We start from the raw sequence: 14,235 nt of genomic DNA on the forward strand, positions 1-14,235 counted from the left end.
ATTTGTCTGAGATAAACTAATCTCCTTATTAATCATTATTATCTAAAGGCTTCTGTTAATTTTCCTTAGTTCACCCAATTACAAACATTTTTGTAACAAACACTTACAAAACTTAATTTTTGGATCCTGTCAGATAAGTGTCAGGGAACAGTTGAATCGGTTTTATTAAGGAAGTAGCCTGGGAGATTTTCTGGACCCTGGCTGATAGTTTGTGCATAACAAAGGCACAGGAATGAAAATTGGGTTCTATTGATTCTAATTAGGGAAACATTAAATAAGATTTACCTAGAAACAGTGCTCATGGCTATTCAATTTCCTGCGTGATGGGGATTTCTGAGAACATTCAGAATTTCCCTATGCCTTGTACTAAACCATGCTTCAGTACATACAGCCTTTTTCTCTGTAGTGAAATAACAGGGATTAGGAGGTCTCTTTTAAACAGACCTCTTTCTATTCTTTTTTGCATTTCTTTTCTTATCTACAGAATCTAGTGGCCTGCCTTCAGGTCTTGTTGTGTTGTCAGAATAATGAAAGTGGAGATTTTGTGAAGCAGAAATGAAAATGTACACTATTCTTGAATCATCTGCAAGAAGCAAACATTTGATGAAGATGCTATTATTTTAAAAAAGGAGATTTCCAGTCTGTTCCTTGTGTGAGTCTGAACTGAGAAAAACTGAATTTGTGGACATTTACCTTAGCAATCTGGAGCTCTTGTTCACTAATATACTATAATTTTAAATATATGGTTTATGTCCCCATCTTCATGCATTACAATATGAATACTGGGTCCATTTATATATTTTTTGCGAATAAGTAGTAAGAAAAATAGAATTTAGTTACTTTGCTTTTCACTGCATATGGGTTTTTTGTTAAATTCTTGAGAAAATATGCTGTGATCTTTAACTTTTGGAAAGAATGATGTTTTCTAATAAGTTAAACAATCAAAAAAACAAATAAAGCATCTGTTCATTAAAAAAATAAAGAATATTATGTTGAAAAACTATTTGCCACTCTCCATTAAAATTATCAACTGACATTTTAAAATAATATTAAAATTCCCTGTTAATCAGTTTGATAATAAATAGAATATTGAAATAAATAATTATTTAGATGGCCTAGCTCCTATAGGTCTTATAAACATGAATCCATCCCCTTGGAATAAAACATACTTGATGGAATGCTTTCCAGCTGGGTCTTGCACTTATTTTATGAAGGACTTACATGTATCACGAATTTATAATAAGGCTAACATACTGCTGAAAATGGATCAGAATCAAGGAGTCAGTGTCACAAAAGAGTGGTAAAGTATCAGAAATCAGAATCAAGGAAGGGTATTTAGGGAAATCTGACAGTAGCAGATATCTTGGAACCTGTCCTGCAGTCGCTATGCAAGTCAAACTCCTGTTTATTTCAGTTGTAGTTTTTCCTATGAGGACAGTAGGGTCTATAGCTGACATTTTGAAGCAGGAAAAAATATCAACTCCATCAGCTTTCTTGGCAGTTAGAGGGAGATGAGGGTGCTAGACAATCTTCTCGGGATCTAACCCTATATATGTCAAGCCACATGACTGTTTATCCCAAAGGACTGAAAGGATTAGTCTAAGTCCTCTAAAGGGCTACTGTTTGGGCTCTAAGAACATATGCTTTATGTCTGGCTGATACATTTCAGGTATGCTACAAGATGTACCTATCATTAAAAGGTAGGACACCTGGCTGCATATATTGGGAAATGTATAGAAGACTTAAGGGCCCAATCCGTCTCCCACTGATGTCTTTCTACTGAGTTCTCTGGGAGGTGGATCAGGCTTCTAAAGAATTAATAAAAAGGCTTCTTTTTGCATCTCAAATTAAAGCCTCAATATACGGTGTAATACTGACAGATTTTATGTGTTTGATACCTGTATACTGTAGAGTTGTGGGTGTCTTATAATAAGCCCATGCAGTTTTTCTTGCTGTTTCTTTTTTGACTGTTCATTCTAACATAACTGATTGCTCCATATAAATCACAGGATTCAACTGTATGCAAAATAAATATAAAATAAATGAAAATGTTACAGATATTAAAAAGTATTCCAAAATAATACAACATTTTTGTGTACAAAAGAGTTTTCTCAAATAGGGCCTAATTCTGACGTCACTTACACCAGTTTTACGTTGGTATATTTCCATTGATTTTAATGGAGTTACTCCTGATTTTATCTGTAAATGAAAGGAGTATCAGCTCACTCCTGTTTAAATTAAAAGAAGCTAGTTTTGGGTGAGATTCTGAGGTTCTGCATTACAGAGTAGCACAAATACAGGCAGTTGCATTTCGTTCCTAGAATACAAGCCCCTTGGACCACAAATCTTAGTATTATCATTTTAAAAGAGCAGGCTATAGATACTATAAGATATATAGGGTGATAGTTGCTCAGAAACTCTTGCGATTACATGTATTAGGACAGTTTGACTCTGACTTCTGAGATAAAGAATGGCAACAGATTTTAACAGAAACAGAAGTTTCAGATTTTAAGGACTTAACTATTTGTTAAGTCTGTGTTATTTTTATTCAGGCAATGTGCAGCTCTTCTTAAAAACACCATATCCAAAAATATAAATAACAGAAAAAGTCTCAATTTGCAAAACCTAAAACTTATTTCAATACCTAAAAGTTTAGTCGGTGACAATTTTATTCCAAATGTTATGATGTAATAATTGTATTTGTGCATCCCATGCATATTATTTTATTTGTAATTTACGTACAATAAATGAGTCATGCTTGCTGAAAATGTTTATATGGGCCCCAGTCAATCTCTGCTGTAACTCCTTGGTGGAGTTAATAGAGCCGCACGGGTTAAAGGTGGTCACTGTTTTTAAGCTAATGTGAAACTTAATTCACCTGTCAGAAAAATAGGGTAACACTGTTGGTGATCTTGTAGCATTCTGGTCCATTTTTACAGATAACAAGATTGTCTCCCATTTGCTGGTTGCGGAACCAGAGAAGATCTATGCCATGCCTGACCCCACTGTTCCAGATAGTGACATCAAAGCGCTCACCACACTTTGTGACCTGGCAGACAGAGAATTGGTGGTCATCATTGGATGGGCTAAACATATTCCAGGTACATAATATATATATTATTCCCCAGCAGGAGTTGGGGAAGTGGCATAAGAACACCTACATTAGCAGGTAGATCACCTTAATCTGGGGTTAAAGTCCTTGGGAGAGTTAAACTGGTTTTAGGACTAGATTATGCCAGCAGTACAGCACCAGGTAACCACACTATATCTCAATATTTCCTTGGTCTGTGCAAGATGGACCAGTGTCCACATCACACAATAACATACTATTATTAAAGCTAATTAGCAATCTCAGCAGAGACAGTGGGTAGACGAAATAATCTCTTAGATCAAAGATTTGTGGATCTTCCAGGTCAGGTCTGAAGCATGTTTTCAATGCCGTGTTTGAGACACTTGTACCTGTTGTTTGGCTGTGCCAGGTCCAGGTAAAAGTGGGTTTCTCTAGTCCGGCATGTGCCTATGTAACCTCCCCTTTCTTCCAGTCACCTGGGGCAATGTGTCAGTATCCCCATGCTGACCTGCTCTGAGGCTGCTGCAAACTCACCCTGGGCCTCTCTATTCCTTAAAGAGGTACGCACTTTCCTCTAGCAACCGGACAACGCCCTCTCCTCCACCCCTGCTTAATGTGCAATGAAGTCATACTATGGGTTAAAAACAAATACACTTTCCAGGGCTGTCAGTCTCTCACCTTTCAGAAACATATGAAAAAAGTGTTAGCTTTTTATTTATGTGATTTATTTTATTATAATCATATTAGTATTCTAGCAGGATAACTGGAGATATTTGTGCATTTCAGTCAGCTAATTGCCATATTGGAGCCTCAGAATACCAACCATTCACAACGAGGACGGATGTACTTTAATTGCTATAGCCAATGTAGCAATGTCCTTTTAGATTTCATTTTACCCCATGGAATTCTCTGATTCACCTTAATGTGAATGCGTAATCCAGGCAACTTTCTGTTTATCAAAGTTAAATAAATAATGTATATTTCTAATACCATCAGAAATGGCACCCGTATTGTAATATTAATAGACTGTATAGATTACATATATACATTCAGCAAGCCAGAATACTGGATCTTATTTATAGATGGAATAGCAGATAGTAAACATCTACATTTCAGTATGTTACTTTGTTCCTAAGATTCTTTTGTTTTAAGCATTTCTTGTGGTAGTGACTCAACACTTAAGTGTTGGGTTTTCGTCTTTATATATGTCAAGAACAGTGGGGCCCCAATTCTGCTTGGGCTTCTGGTCCTACCACAGTACAGATAATAAATAATAATTAATAATCAATATGCTTCTAAAGCATAATTTTACTTCGTAGGGAGACGGTATCCTACACATGTTGAAATATTTCATATTCTGCCCAGATGAAATTTATTTGTTCAAAGTTTGTACCACAAATGGTTTATAAACAAGCTTTAGGATCATGAGCAATGTTTTTCTGGTACAGTTAACTTATTTCTGTCTCCTTAAACTAGTTTGTCTTTATGCTTTGAATGCTACAGTAATTTCTTTAATCAAATTGATGGAAGTCCCTTTCCCAGCCCACACTGAAACCAATTTATTGGTCATGATACGCCAGCTATGTTGCTAACAGTCGTAACGAACTGTCAGGCAATATCGCAGTGAAGCTAATTTGAAGTCATTAGGTGTGCAGCGTTCAGGCAACAATTTGTTACAGTGGTTAGAAACACAGCTGACATTTCTGAATGGCTTTGTTCAGAGCAGGTCTAGATGAGCCCAAGCAAATTGTAAACTAATTTAAACATCACTCTGTATTATACTAGCTACTTTGTCTTACACTGGTTGCTAATAAAGCACCCCAAATTAAGTCAAAACTAGTTAAATAGGTGAGTTTGAGCTTCATCTTCAGAAGATACCTACATTAGACTAACTGAAATAAGAGCTGGAGCTAGAAGTCAGTCACACACCACAATGATTGCCCCAGGATCTTTTATCAGTTTGATTTGTGAATATGTTGCATAGCTTTCTTTTGGAGTATGGGGGGAGTTGAGGAACTGAGCAATCTTTTAAAAACAATTCAGTGCCTGTAGTTAGCATGAAAAGCTATTGGACACTGTAAGCTGGCATTATAAATTTAAGACCCGCAATCTGAACTAGCTGAGGAAAACTGCTATAGTAGGCCAGCCCTGTCTTGTGAGACAAAGTCAAAACCACACCTGCCATGGTAAAGCTGCACTATCTACGGTTACTTGCTTGACCCCATTTGGGTAAAAAAAATATAACCTAAATAGTAAACAAAGGCAATCCTTTCCTAAGCCTTCTGATAAGCTGAAGTCAGTGATAAAATCTGTGCTTGCTGCTTTAGAGCACAAAAATCAAAATGAGGAAGGGCTTGACATGCTAAAGGGCAAATGTTATGAGCATGATCAGAAGGTTTTTCGTTTGGTTTTGAGTCACGGAGTGCTGCTTAACTTGGGCTGCCAGAGCTTAACTAATGACTGGCATTGGCACAGAACAACCGTAGGGAAGCCTGCGGTGGTGCAACCCTGCTGTTGCCTGTGCCAGCACATGTTAGTCTAGGCAGTGATACAGTGGAACTGGGAAAAGGGGCAAGTCATAAAAGGAACAAAGAGCAACAAAGGGATGAATTGTGATATAGTCATAGTCAGCCAAATAAACCTTCGGTGGCTATCCATTGAACGCAATGACAATATATGGGCGTGAATTTGGCCCATTATGTGGGCTACACCAGATCTTGCTTTATTGCAGTATTTCTTCAGGTGTAACATGATTAAAGGCCCTTTCATTTGAGTTGTATTAGAACCAATAAAAGACTTAGCTATAATGCATTGTAATTCAATGGAAATCTTTATATTTTGAAAGACAGCTTCATTGTGGAAAAAAATAACATTTTTCAGCCATTATAAAGAAGGGTTATTTCTTGAAGTTATCTACAGAAAGTAAAGTGCTGTACACGTTTGATCCCTCCACCCACACCATTCTCTGTGGAGGTCATCTCCTAAAATTTGCTTTAAAATGTTATTAAATTACTATGCTATCATCAGATCATTAGAACTTCTGAATTATTGGGAATATTCTCTACAGCCGCTTTTTCTGAACAAAAACTGTACGGTTCTACAGAAAAAAATATTGAAAGAAAAATATGTATGGAAAAGCTCTAACAGCAAATAGAATTAGTCTACTCACCTTAATAAATCAAATAAATGGGAAGTGTGTTGTTATGAAACATGACCATGTCTTATCTGAAGAAGAAAAAGAGCACAATGGTATTAAGAAATGCTTGACTTTAGTTAGAGGAGTGTAAGGGCACAAGAACAGATGATGGTGCCCTAATAGCCCTTTTTAAGAATGACAGGGCCCCACCATTAGCATCCTTTTATATCCTTGAAATTGCTCATGCCTCGCTTTTCTGGTTCCTATCTGCCTGACTCTTCTTTATTTCTCTTTCAATTTCATCCGCGCTCGGATAAGCGCGTGCTAACACAATATGATTGAGCTGTAAAATGGAATGCTGTCGCCTCTAATCTCTTTTATGTAGATATGGAGGTACTTGCACAGTCCACTTCATTCTCTCTCTCTCTATTGTTGGCCTTTTTAGAATGGGTTGCCAAGTAATGGAGGCTCAGTCAAATATTAGAGCTAGGTTTCACAGGGTGTGATAAGAAGATTATCAGCCCAGCAGTCAGATCTATTGTTGTTCTTTCTGTCAGATTAAAATATTCCTATGTACTGTAACTTCGTTAGCAAAATGCTGAAGGTGCTTAGGGAGACACTGAGGCTGCTTCATCTCCTGCCTGATGAGACAAAACCCACATTAGTTGACCTATATAAACGGCCTAAATATATTTATGGAGCTGTGCTAGACATTTTTTTTTACATAACAGACAGCTGTTTCACGCCATGGGTTACTTGTGGTTGGGGCCCTCCCCTTTGCTTTGGGTTGGGGGGGGCGTTTTATTTTGGGCATATTGAATTAATTAAGCTATTCTCCAGTGTAGGATGGGATTCTGCTGATGTCTAGTCACAATTTCAGAGTCACTCGGGCACCATTTCTGTAATGTAACTGTCTCATTGACATTCAGCAAAAATGTGCAATGTTCTCTTATTCTAAGTGGAGGCAGGAAACATTAAGCTCTTAAAACTGTGCATAACAGGAAGCTAAAGGGACAAAATGTTCTCTAAAAAAAATTTGCATGCATGAAAAAACACCAACCAGACCATAGAAATCAAGTTTTCGCACTTAAAATGAAAAATTTGGTTGAAATGACTACACTGGGCTAATCTATCAAAAATTAACTAGTTATGCAATTTCATAAATTAAACTTGCTTGCTTTCAAATGTGTTCCTATTTTGCCAGGAATTAACAATATTCCATTATAGGTATAGGTAAAAATAGTCACTGTCCTGGTATTTAAAAGGGGTACTACATGAGGGTATGATTTTGGCTGGAGCAGATCCAAGAATGTTTTGAATATCTTAGTGCTAATGTTAATGTTTTATGAAACATTATTGTTCCAATACACTCTGTGTAGAGGACAATATTTAAGCTTTCCTTTCCAAAGCAGCTCTCAGGGGTGTAGTTTAACATTCTAAAACTGAACAAGAATATGATTCGCTGTAGAGTTGTCATTTTTAAACTGCCCTTTACTCATCATCTGCTCCAGAAATGCCACTCTGTGTGATAAAAATGTGGGTAAAGACATAAAGAAGAAGCTGGAAATAATCACTTTAAAGTGTTCTAGCAATGTATCCTATGTGTATATGTAGGTGGAAGGTGTGTGTATATATGTGTTTATGCACATACTCTCACATATACTGTGTGTACCCTAAAGTGTGTGTGTTTATTATATATCAATCATTGTGTCATAGAAAGTGTAAATGAAAAAAGTTGAACTTCCATGCTACTTCACAATAGATGGAGTTTTACAGTAGCCAGGGTCCAGTGCACATGCAGAACTAACTCCATATAGACCCAAAGGACTTTGGAGACAGACTGGGATTTTTTGTGGGAAAATTACATGGGGCTGCATGTATGCACTTCACCTCCCACTTTCCAGGCAGCATATCCTTACAGCCTCTCCATTGCCTTTACTTCAGCCTCTCTGCAGCACTTTGACCATGGCCAGCCTCCCAGTCTGACTCCATAGTCCTCTTTCTGCAGGCCTTTGTGGAGTGGAGACAGAGCCCCACTGTGCACCCACTCCATACCCATTCCCACACAATGTAATCATGTGGTTTTGTCGAGTTTATGGCCTTTCACTGTCTATTGTGCTACTAGCTGAATTCAGGGCCATTTTAGGCAATACTTCCAGTTTTGCAGCTGCACAGCAATCCCCAGGTTCTAGAGTCCCTGTCCCTTCAGAAGCAGGTGGAAATGCTAATGTGGTGTTTACTGCTCATTCTACATGGTATGGAGTATGAGCTGCTACATGGTATGGAGTATGAGCTGCTTCATGCAGCCTGACAGCTCTGTAGTGATAATAACTTGAGCCTCTTGGGAAATCAGGACATCTTTTTTTTTTTATCCCTGCACTGTCTTGGACCCTTTGCAAGTTCCCCTTGTCTCCTGTTCATCAGAAAAACAGTATCCACTCTTCCTTTAACCCCCTTCCACAAGCATGCACACAGGATCTGGACATAAGAACTATTTCACTATGGTATTTTACCTGCTCCCCCAACCCACAGTTTAAATGGCATTCGAGTCATGGGAGAAGGTCACTGACTGGGCCTTACAGTCGGGAATCCAAGTCAAGCAGCTTCTCATGAGCCCCAGATTTCCTTGAACTGTCTCTCCCTGAATTTCACTATATCAGAGGGTTCCACTGTGACTATTATAGATAACTGTGGAGATACATTTATATGAATATGTGCGTATATTATGCATTCATATGTGCACTCCACAGTGTTTCTTTTAGCACCTTGGAGGACTCTAAATGGCAGATTGGAATCTTGGAGCCTTAGTGTGGATGGGCTGCCAGCCACTGCCCGTGTTTTAAGCACCATACTGAGTAACCCTGCTCCAACACTGTGCTTACAATGCCAGCAGCTCATCTACACTGCTTTGGTACATCAACATTGCTAACACTGGTGGACCTGAACTAGTGTTAGCAAATTGGGGGGAAATTTTTAGAAGTGCTGCTAAGGTAGCCTATACCACTGCCAGTGGTTCTGTATGAGAAGATGTATTATAAGGGCACGCATGCTAACAAAAGTACCCAGTGTTTTCAACTAAAAATGGGGAAGTGGTAGGGGTAGAAATGACAGCCATGGAAAGGTCTTTTTTCTCTCTTGTACGAGATGTTTATTTTAAAAGTATTTGGAACATTCATCTGAGATCTGTGGATCTGGCACAAAAAACTCTAGGGACCTGCTCCCACTCCTTCTGAAATCAACCACAAAACCTCCATTGACTTTGACGGGAACAGGAGCAGGCCCAAGTGTAATAATAGATACGCACAATATTAGCAGGTCTGCTGTTCAGGGAAGATTGGTTCCAGTTAAGGATGAGGCACACTGGGATGGGGGATGTGAGGAAGTTTGTCCTACTGGTGTTTTGTGCCTGTCCTGTGCATAAACACTAGACTTCAATTTCTGATATTATCACTTCTGACATCTATGACTAACATTAAATAAAGGAAAAGAAAATCTTGCATGCCCAGTCATCTATCCATTCCAAGTCTTATGGTTGAATATAAAATAAATATTCTTTATGACACGAAAGAGCTTGATATGAAGACATCCAGTGAAACTTATACAAGTAACTCCTGCTGCTTTCGGTTTTAACATCCGTTCTCTGTCAACTGAAAGAACGTTGTAAAAAACATAGTTCTGTTGATCAGATCACAAAAGAACTTTCAGCTCACCACTTATTTATTTAGTCTTCATTAAAACAAAGCCTTTAAAAATGCTTAAATCCTTCAGTAAAATCAGTTTCTCTCAGAATCAGAATCCTTTCCCCCTTTTTAAAGCAACCCTCCCCCCCAACAACACATGCACAGTCTGGTTGTTGCACTTTTTTTCCCCCAGTGTCCCCCTTTATCTGCCTCAACCAATCTCCAAATGAATGTATGTCTATCATGGCCTTAGCTTTGACACTCTGGATATATTGATTAATAGTTGCCCTAAGCTCCTTTTAGCAAATCAAATTTTCACTTTTAGCAAGGATTTCGCCTCTGATTTATTCAGCAAAGTGAAATGCACTAAATTGGCTTTGACATTCAGGGAAAATGGCTGAAAAACAAAGAGGAGAGGAAAGAGATATAAATTGTGTGGCAGCTGGATACCTGAAGCATAAAAGAGAGGGTTTCTATAGCATATCACAGGCTAATCTGAAAACATATGTATTTAAAAATGAAGTGGAAAATTATTTTCTTATATTACGGACTTGGAGAACAAGTTTTACTTAGCAAAATGAAAGATTTCCATCCAGTATTCATCATATTTTCTTCATGCTACATATATGGAATCCTGTTTTATACCTATTGATAATAATTGTATTAAACAAAAGATGTAAAGGTTTCCAAATAATTTTATAATGAAGTGTGAAATTAGTAAATTTTTGCAAAATATTTTGCTACCTCTATCACTGCCTAAATAATGTTGTTCACTTCTGTGGCACTTTAAAAAATAATAAATGGTTAACGAAATGATAACAAATGAACACCAAATAATGGCAGTGCCCAACTGTATTTCTTTAAATAGAAACAGACATTATTTGGATCTTAAATGCCAGAGTAAAAAAAAATTAGCAATATTTTTCTGTTCATAATTCGCATAAGAAAATCTGGACAAGTATGTTACCGTAGGTGACATATGGACTGACTTACACAGTCTGCGTCCTTATTAGACAAAAGAGGTGAATTACTGAGTTGCCCATTGGATTGAGAATACACAATTGCATTTTTCATATTTAAAAGGGTTCGAAGTCATGGGGTAGAGATGAGAGGGGAAATTGATCAAACCTTAATCCCACTACATTAACACATTAGGTTTTGGATTTCTACTGAGCATTTTAGGGCTTTAAGATCAGCAAAAGAATAGATATGGGGTGGCCAAACTGTGGCTCGCGAGCTACATGTGGCTCTTTTACAGTTAAAGTGCGGTTTGCGGATTCCTCTATGCCCCCCACGCTCCACCTACCAGACTGGGGGGAGCGCAGGACCTCTGCCTTGCAGAGGGGTGGTGGTGTAGGGGTTTCAGCCTCATAGGGTGTGCCTGCCGGGGCTTGGAGTTTCAGCAGGAACAGGGCTGAAGCCCTGAGCCCCAGCAGGCGCCTCCTGTAGGGCTAAAGCGCCAACCCCCAGCAGGCATGCCCCGGCTCTCGAACTTCTGAAGATTGTCATGTGCAGCTCGGAGGATCAGCAAGTTTGGCCACCCCTGGAATAGATTTTAAATTGAAAAGAAGAACACAGGAATCGTTTATACCTGTTAAAAAATGGAATAATTAAAATGAGAAATTCTAGAGGAAAATATATATGCGCACACACAATTCTATGACCCAGATGGTGTAATTTGATGTAGCTTAATTGAAGTCAGTTGAGCTGTGCCATATACTTCATCTAGGGATCGACTCACATCAGTAGTCCGTATGCCAATGAGAGCTGAGAAGTGCAGCACCTTGCAGAGTTGAGCTTTAAGCAGGTAGTCCAACTTATGGGACCATAATATTCACATTAGTACTGATTATTTGTGTGACTACAGGTTCAGTAGATTAGCTCCACGCTCACTGCAGGTGCCTGTCTTTTCATTTTTCCTAGCCAATACAGAATTAACCTTATTACCAGAAGAGAGTCTAAATGTATCATTGTATCCTATTTCCTTTCTTATTTTACTACACTCTTCATTTTTTCTTCCCTGTAAGAAAATTAATCTGATATCTGCAGCACTAACTGACCTCAGAATTGACCTGAGATTCAAGCAGCAGTGGAATTTACAAATGGGAGAGCATCTGGAGTGCCACACATGAGATGCCAGGGCATGCTAGGCATTTACCGGCATATTATTTCCTTAAAATTATGCTGTTTCCCCCATAATTTAGTGCAATTTCCAACCATTTTAAATGACTGCTAATTAGGAGAGTGCTATAAAATACCAATTTAAATTGCTGAAATAATCTTTTAGGGTGCTTCATTTCCCAAACAACTTACACCATACAGTCAATAGACAAGGAAGGCCAATTCTTTCTAAGATGAGCAAATGAGAAATGCTCAGCTCAAGGCAGGAGGTTTACTTGCTCTAAAACAGGCTAAGACACGTGGGCCCAATCCCACAATCCTACCTTGGATGAGTGAATATTATTTACACGAGTCAGGAGGGTTGCACTATTGGACTTTTTATTTGTGGATAATAAATAACACTTTTGTTGCTGGCTTCCCCTCCCTGCTTATAGAGCTATTTCAACCAGAATCAGAAAGAATATAAAGGCTTCCAAACACAGAAAGATTTTTAGATGACTTTAAAAGCCTAATGCAATCGCTGATCATTTTTTCCATAAGATCACAAGTGCTGTATGTTGAAACTGATCAATTCACATACTGGATTTGAAGTAGTAAAATTAAATCAACATCCCTCAACATATTGCAACCTCTTAGTCTAGTTAATTCTAAAACCCAACAGGTTACAGTTAATCATCTAGCTTTGCCTCCAACAAAAGTGCATTTACTTTGATATGGGTGGGGAAGAGGAGGCTAGCTTTACAGCCATGTGTTGTTGACACTGTAAGTGGGGGGGGGGGGGAGAGAGAGTTGCTCAGACTGGATTTAGAGCAGACAGGTTTACACCTGTATGACTAGGTCAGCAGCACAGACTGGTCTAGTTTCCTGAAGTCATCTGAGCCCAACTAAATACTGTAATTCCAAGGGTGCCTCTAAACAGCATCTACTTTCTCTTTGGATGAGGTAGGCTTCACACCTGCTTAACCTACATTAGAATAGGATTAATTACCTGAATTGCAAGGCCCCCTTAGCCCGTCAGCACGTTTCTGGCAGGGCACATGCTGACCTGGGCATGGACATAAGGAGGGGGGAGGAAAAAAGAGCATATGGGTGCTAATGGCAAGACTTGGACCAATCTGATCAACAGAGTCAGCAGTTTTTAAAAATCAGTCGTCTGTAATCTCCTTCTGCATCAGCTGGATCATACAAGAGCTTTGTGAACTTATGTTTCCAGTCCTAACAGTAAGCTTCTTTTTGAGCAGTGCTTGATATATGTATATAAAAAAGAGAATTAGCCTTACATGTTGGGTCCTAAATACTCGTTTATTTAATTAGCTAAAATGAATACTTACTGGGCAATAACTATTAAGCTTGTTTCCCTTGATATTTTTAATTCACTCTCTCCAGGTTTCAAACCCTCCGGAGTGAATTGCACACAGTAGTATTTAGAGAAGGTTGTTTTTGTTGTTGTTTTTTTTTACTTAAAACAAACAAACCCTGGAGAACTTTCCTTTTTATTTGAAAATGTGCAGACTGCACAACATGTTCTGTAACATTGAATAACATTCCCAAGAGCTTTTTCTCCCTGAACTTATGAGACACTTTATTGTAGCCAGACACAAGAGAAATTCTTAATTTAGTAATCAAGCTGTGCTACTCATTAAAGGCTTCATCCTGAAAGCAGTTGACAGGCCTCAACTCTCACTGACGTAAGTGGGTGTGTAGGGCACTCCGCAGCTTGCTGCAGTGTTCAGCACCTTGTAGAATTGATCCCTCCTTACGTGAGGTGTTGAGTTCCTTTAATTCCAATTGTAAGTACTGAGAGTTGAGATTGCTCAGCAGTGTCAGGTGTAAGAAGGCCTCCAAATTCAATGAATAACACTTGAAGGGAAGAGCCCGCAAAGCTCTGCATTTGCTCTCTATGCATGAGCATCCTGGGAAAGAGTTATGAGCAGTTTGGGGGGAATGGCAGGGCAAATCCAGTTGGTTCACAACTCTCATGCATCTACTTGCTGGAAAAAACAACAACAGATAGAGCAGCATAGCATTCCAGGGGACGACATACAGAGTAGAGACGTGGCTCTCCACCTTTCCAGACGACTGTATCCCTTTCAGGAGTCTGATTTGTCTTGCGTACGCCCAAGGTTCAGCTCACTTAAAAACTACTTGCTTACAAAATCCGACATTACAATACAAAAGTGTCACAGCACGCTGTTACTGACAAATTGCTTACTTTTTACCATTTAATT

At 38.6% G+C, this 14,235-nt stretch overlaps 1 protein-coding gene across 14 annotated transcripts in view; it reads left to right on the forward strand.

Moving 5' to 3' along the window:
- The window catches only part of ESRRG (estrogen related receptor gamma), a 486,133-nt gene that overhangs the window by 416,664 nt on the left and 55,234 nt on the right, over window positions 1–14,235 (forward strand). For all 14 annotated transcript variants that reach the window (XM_073338899.1, XM_073338902.1, XM_073338898.1 and 11 more), the window contains one exon: window positions 2,940–3,101. In XM_073338899.1, coding sequence (XP_073195000.1) covers window positions 2,940–3,101 — 162 coding nt within the window. The remainder of the gene's footprint in view (window positions 1–2,939; window positions 3,102–14,235) is intronic.

Source organism: Lepidochelys kempii, chromosome 3 (assembly GCF_965140265.1).
Source record: "Lepidochelys kempii isolate rLepKem1 chromosome 3, rLepKem1.hap2, whole genome shotgun sequence".
In the NCBI taxonomy this organism is placed as follows: domain Eukaryota; kingdom Metazoa; phylum Chordata; order Testudines; family Cheloniidae; genus Lepidochelys; species Lepidochelys kempii.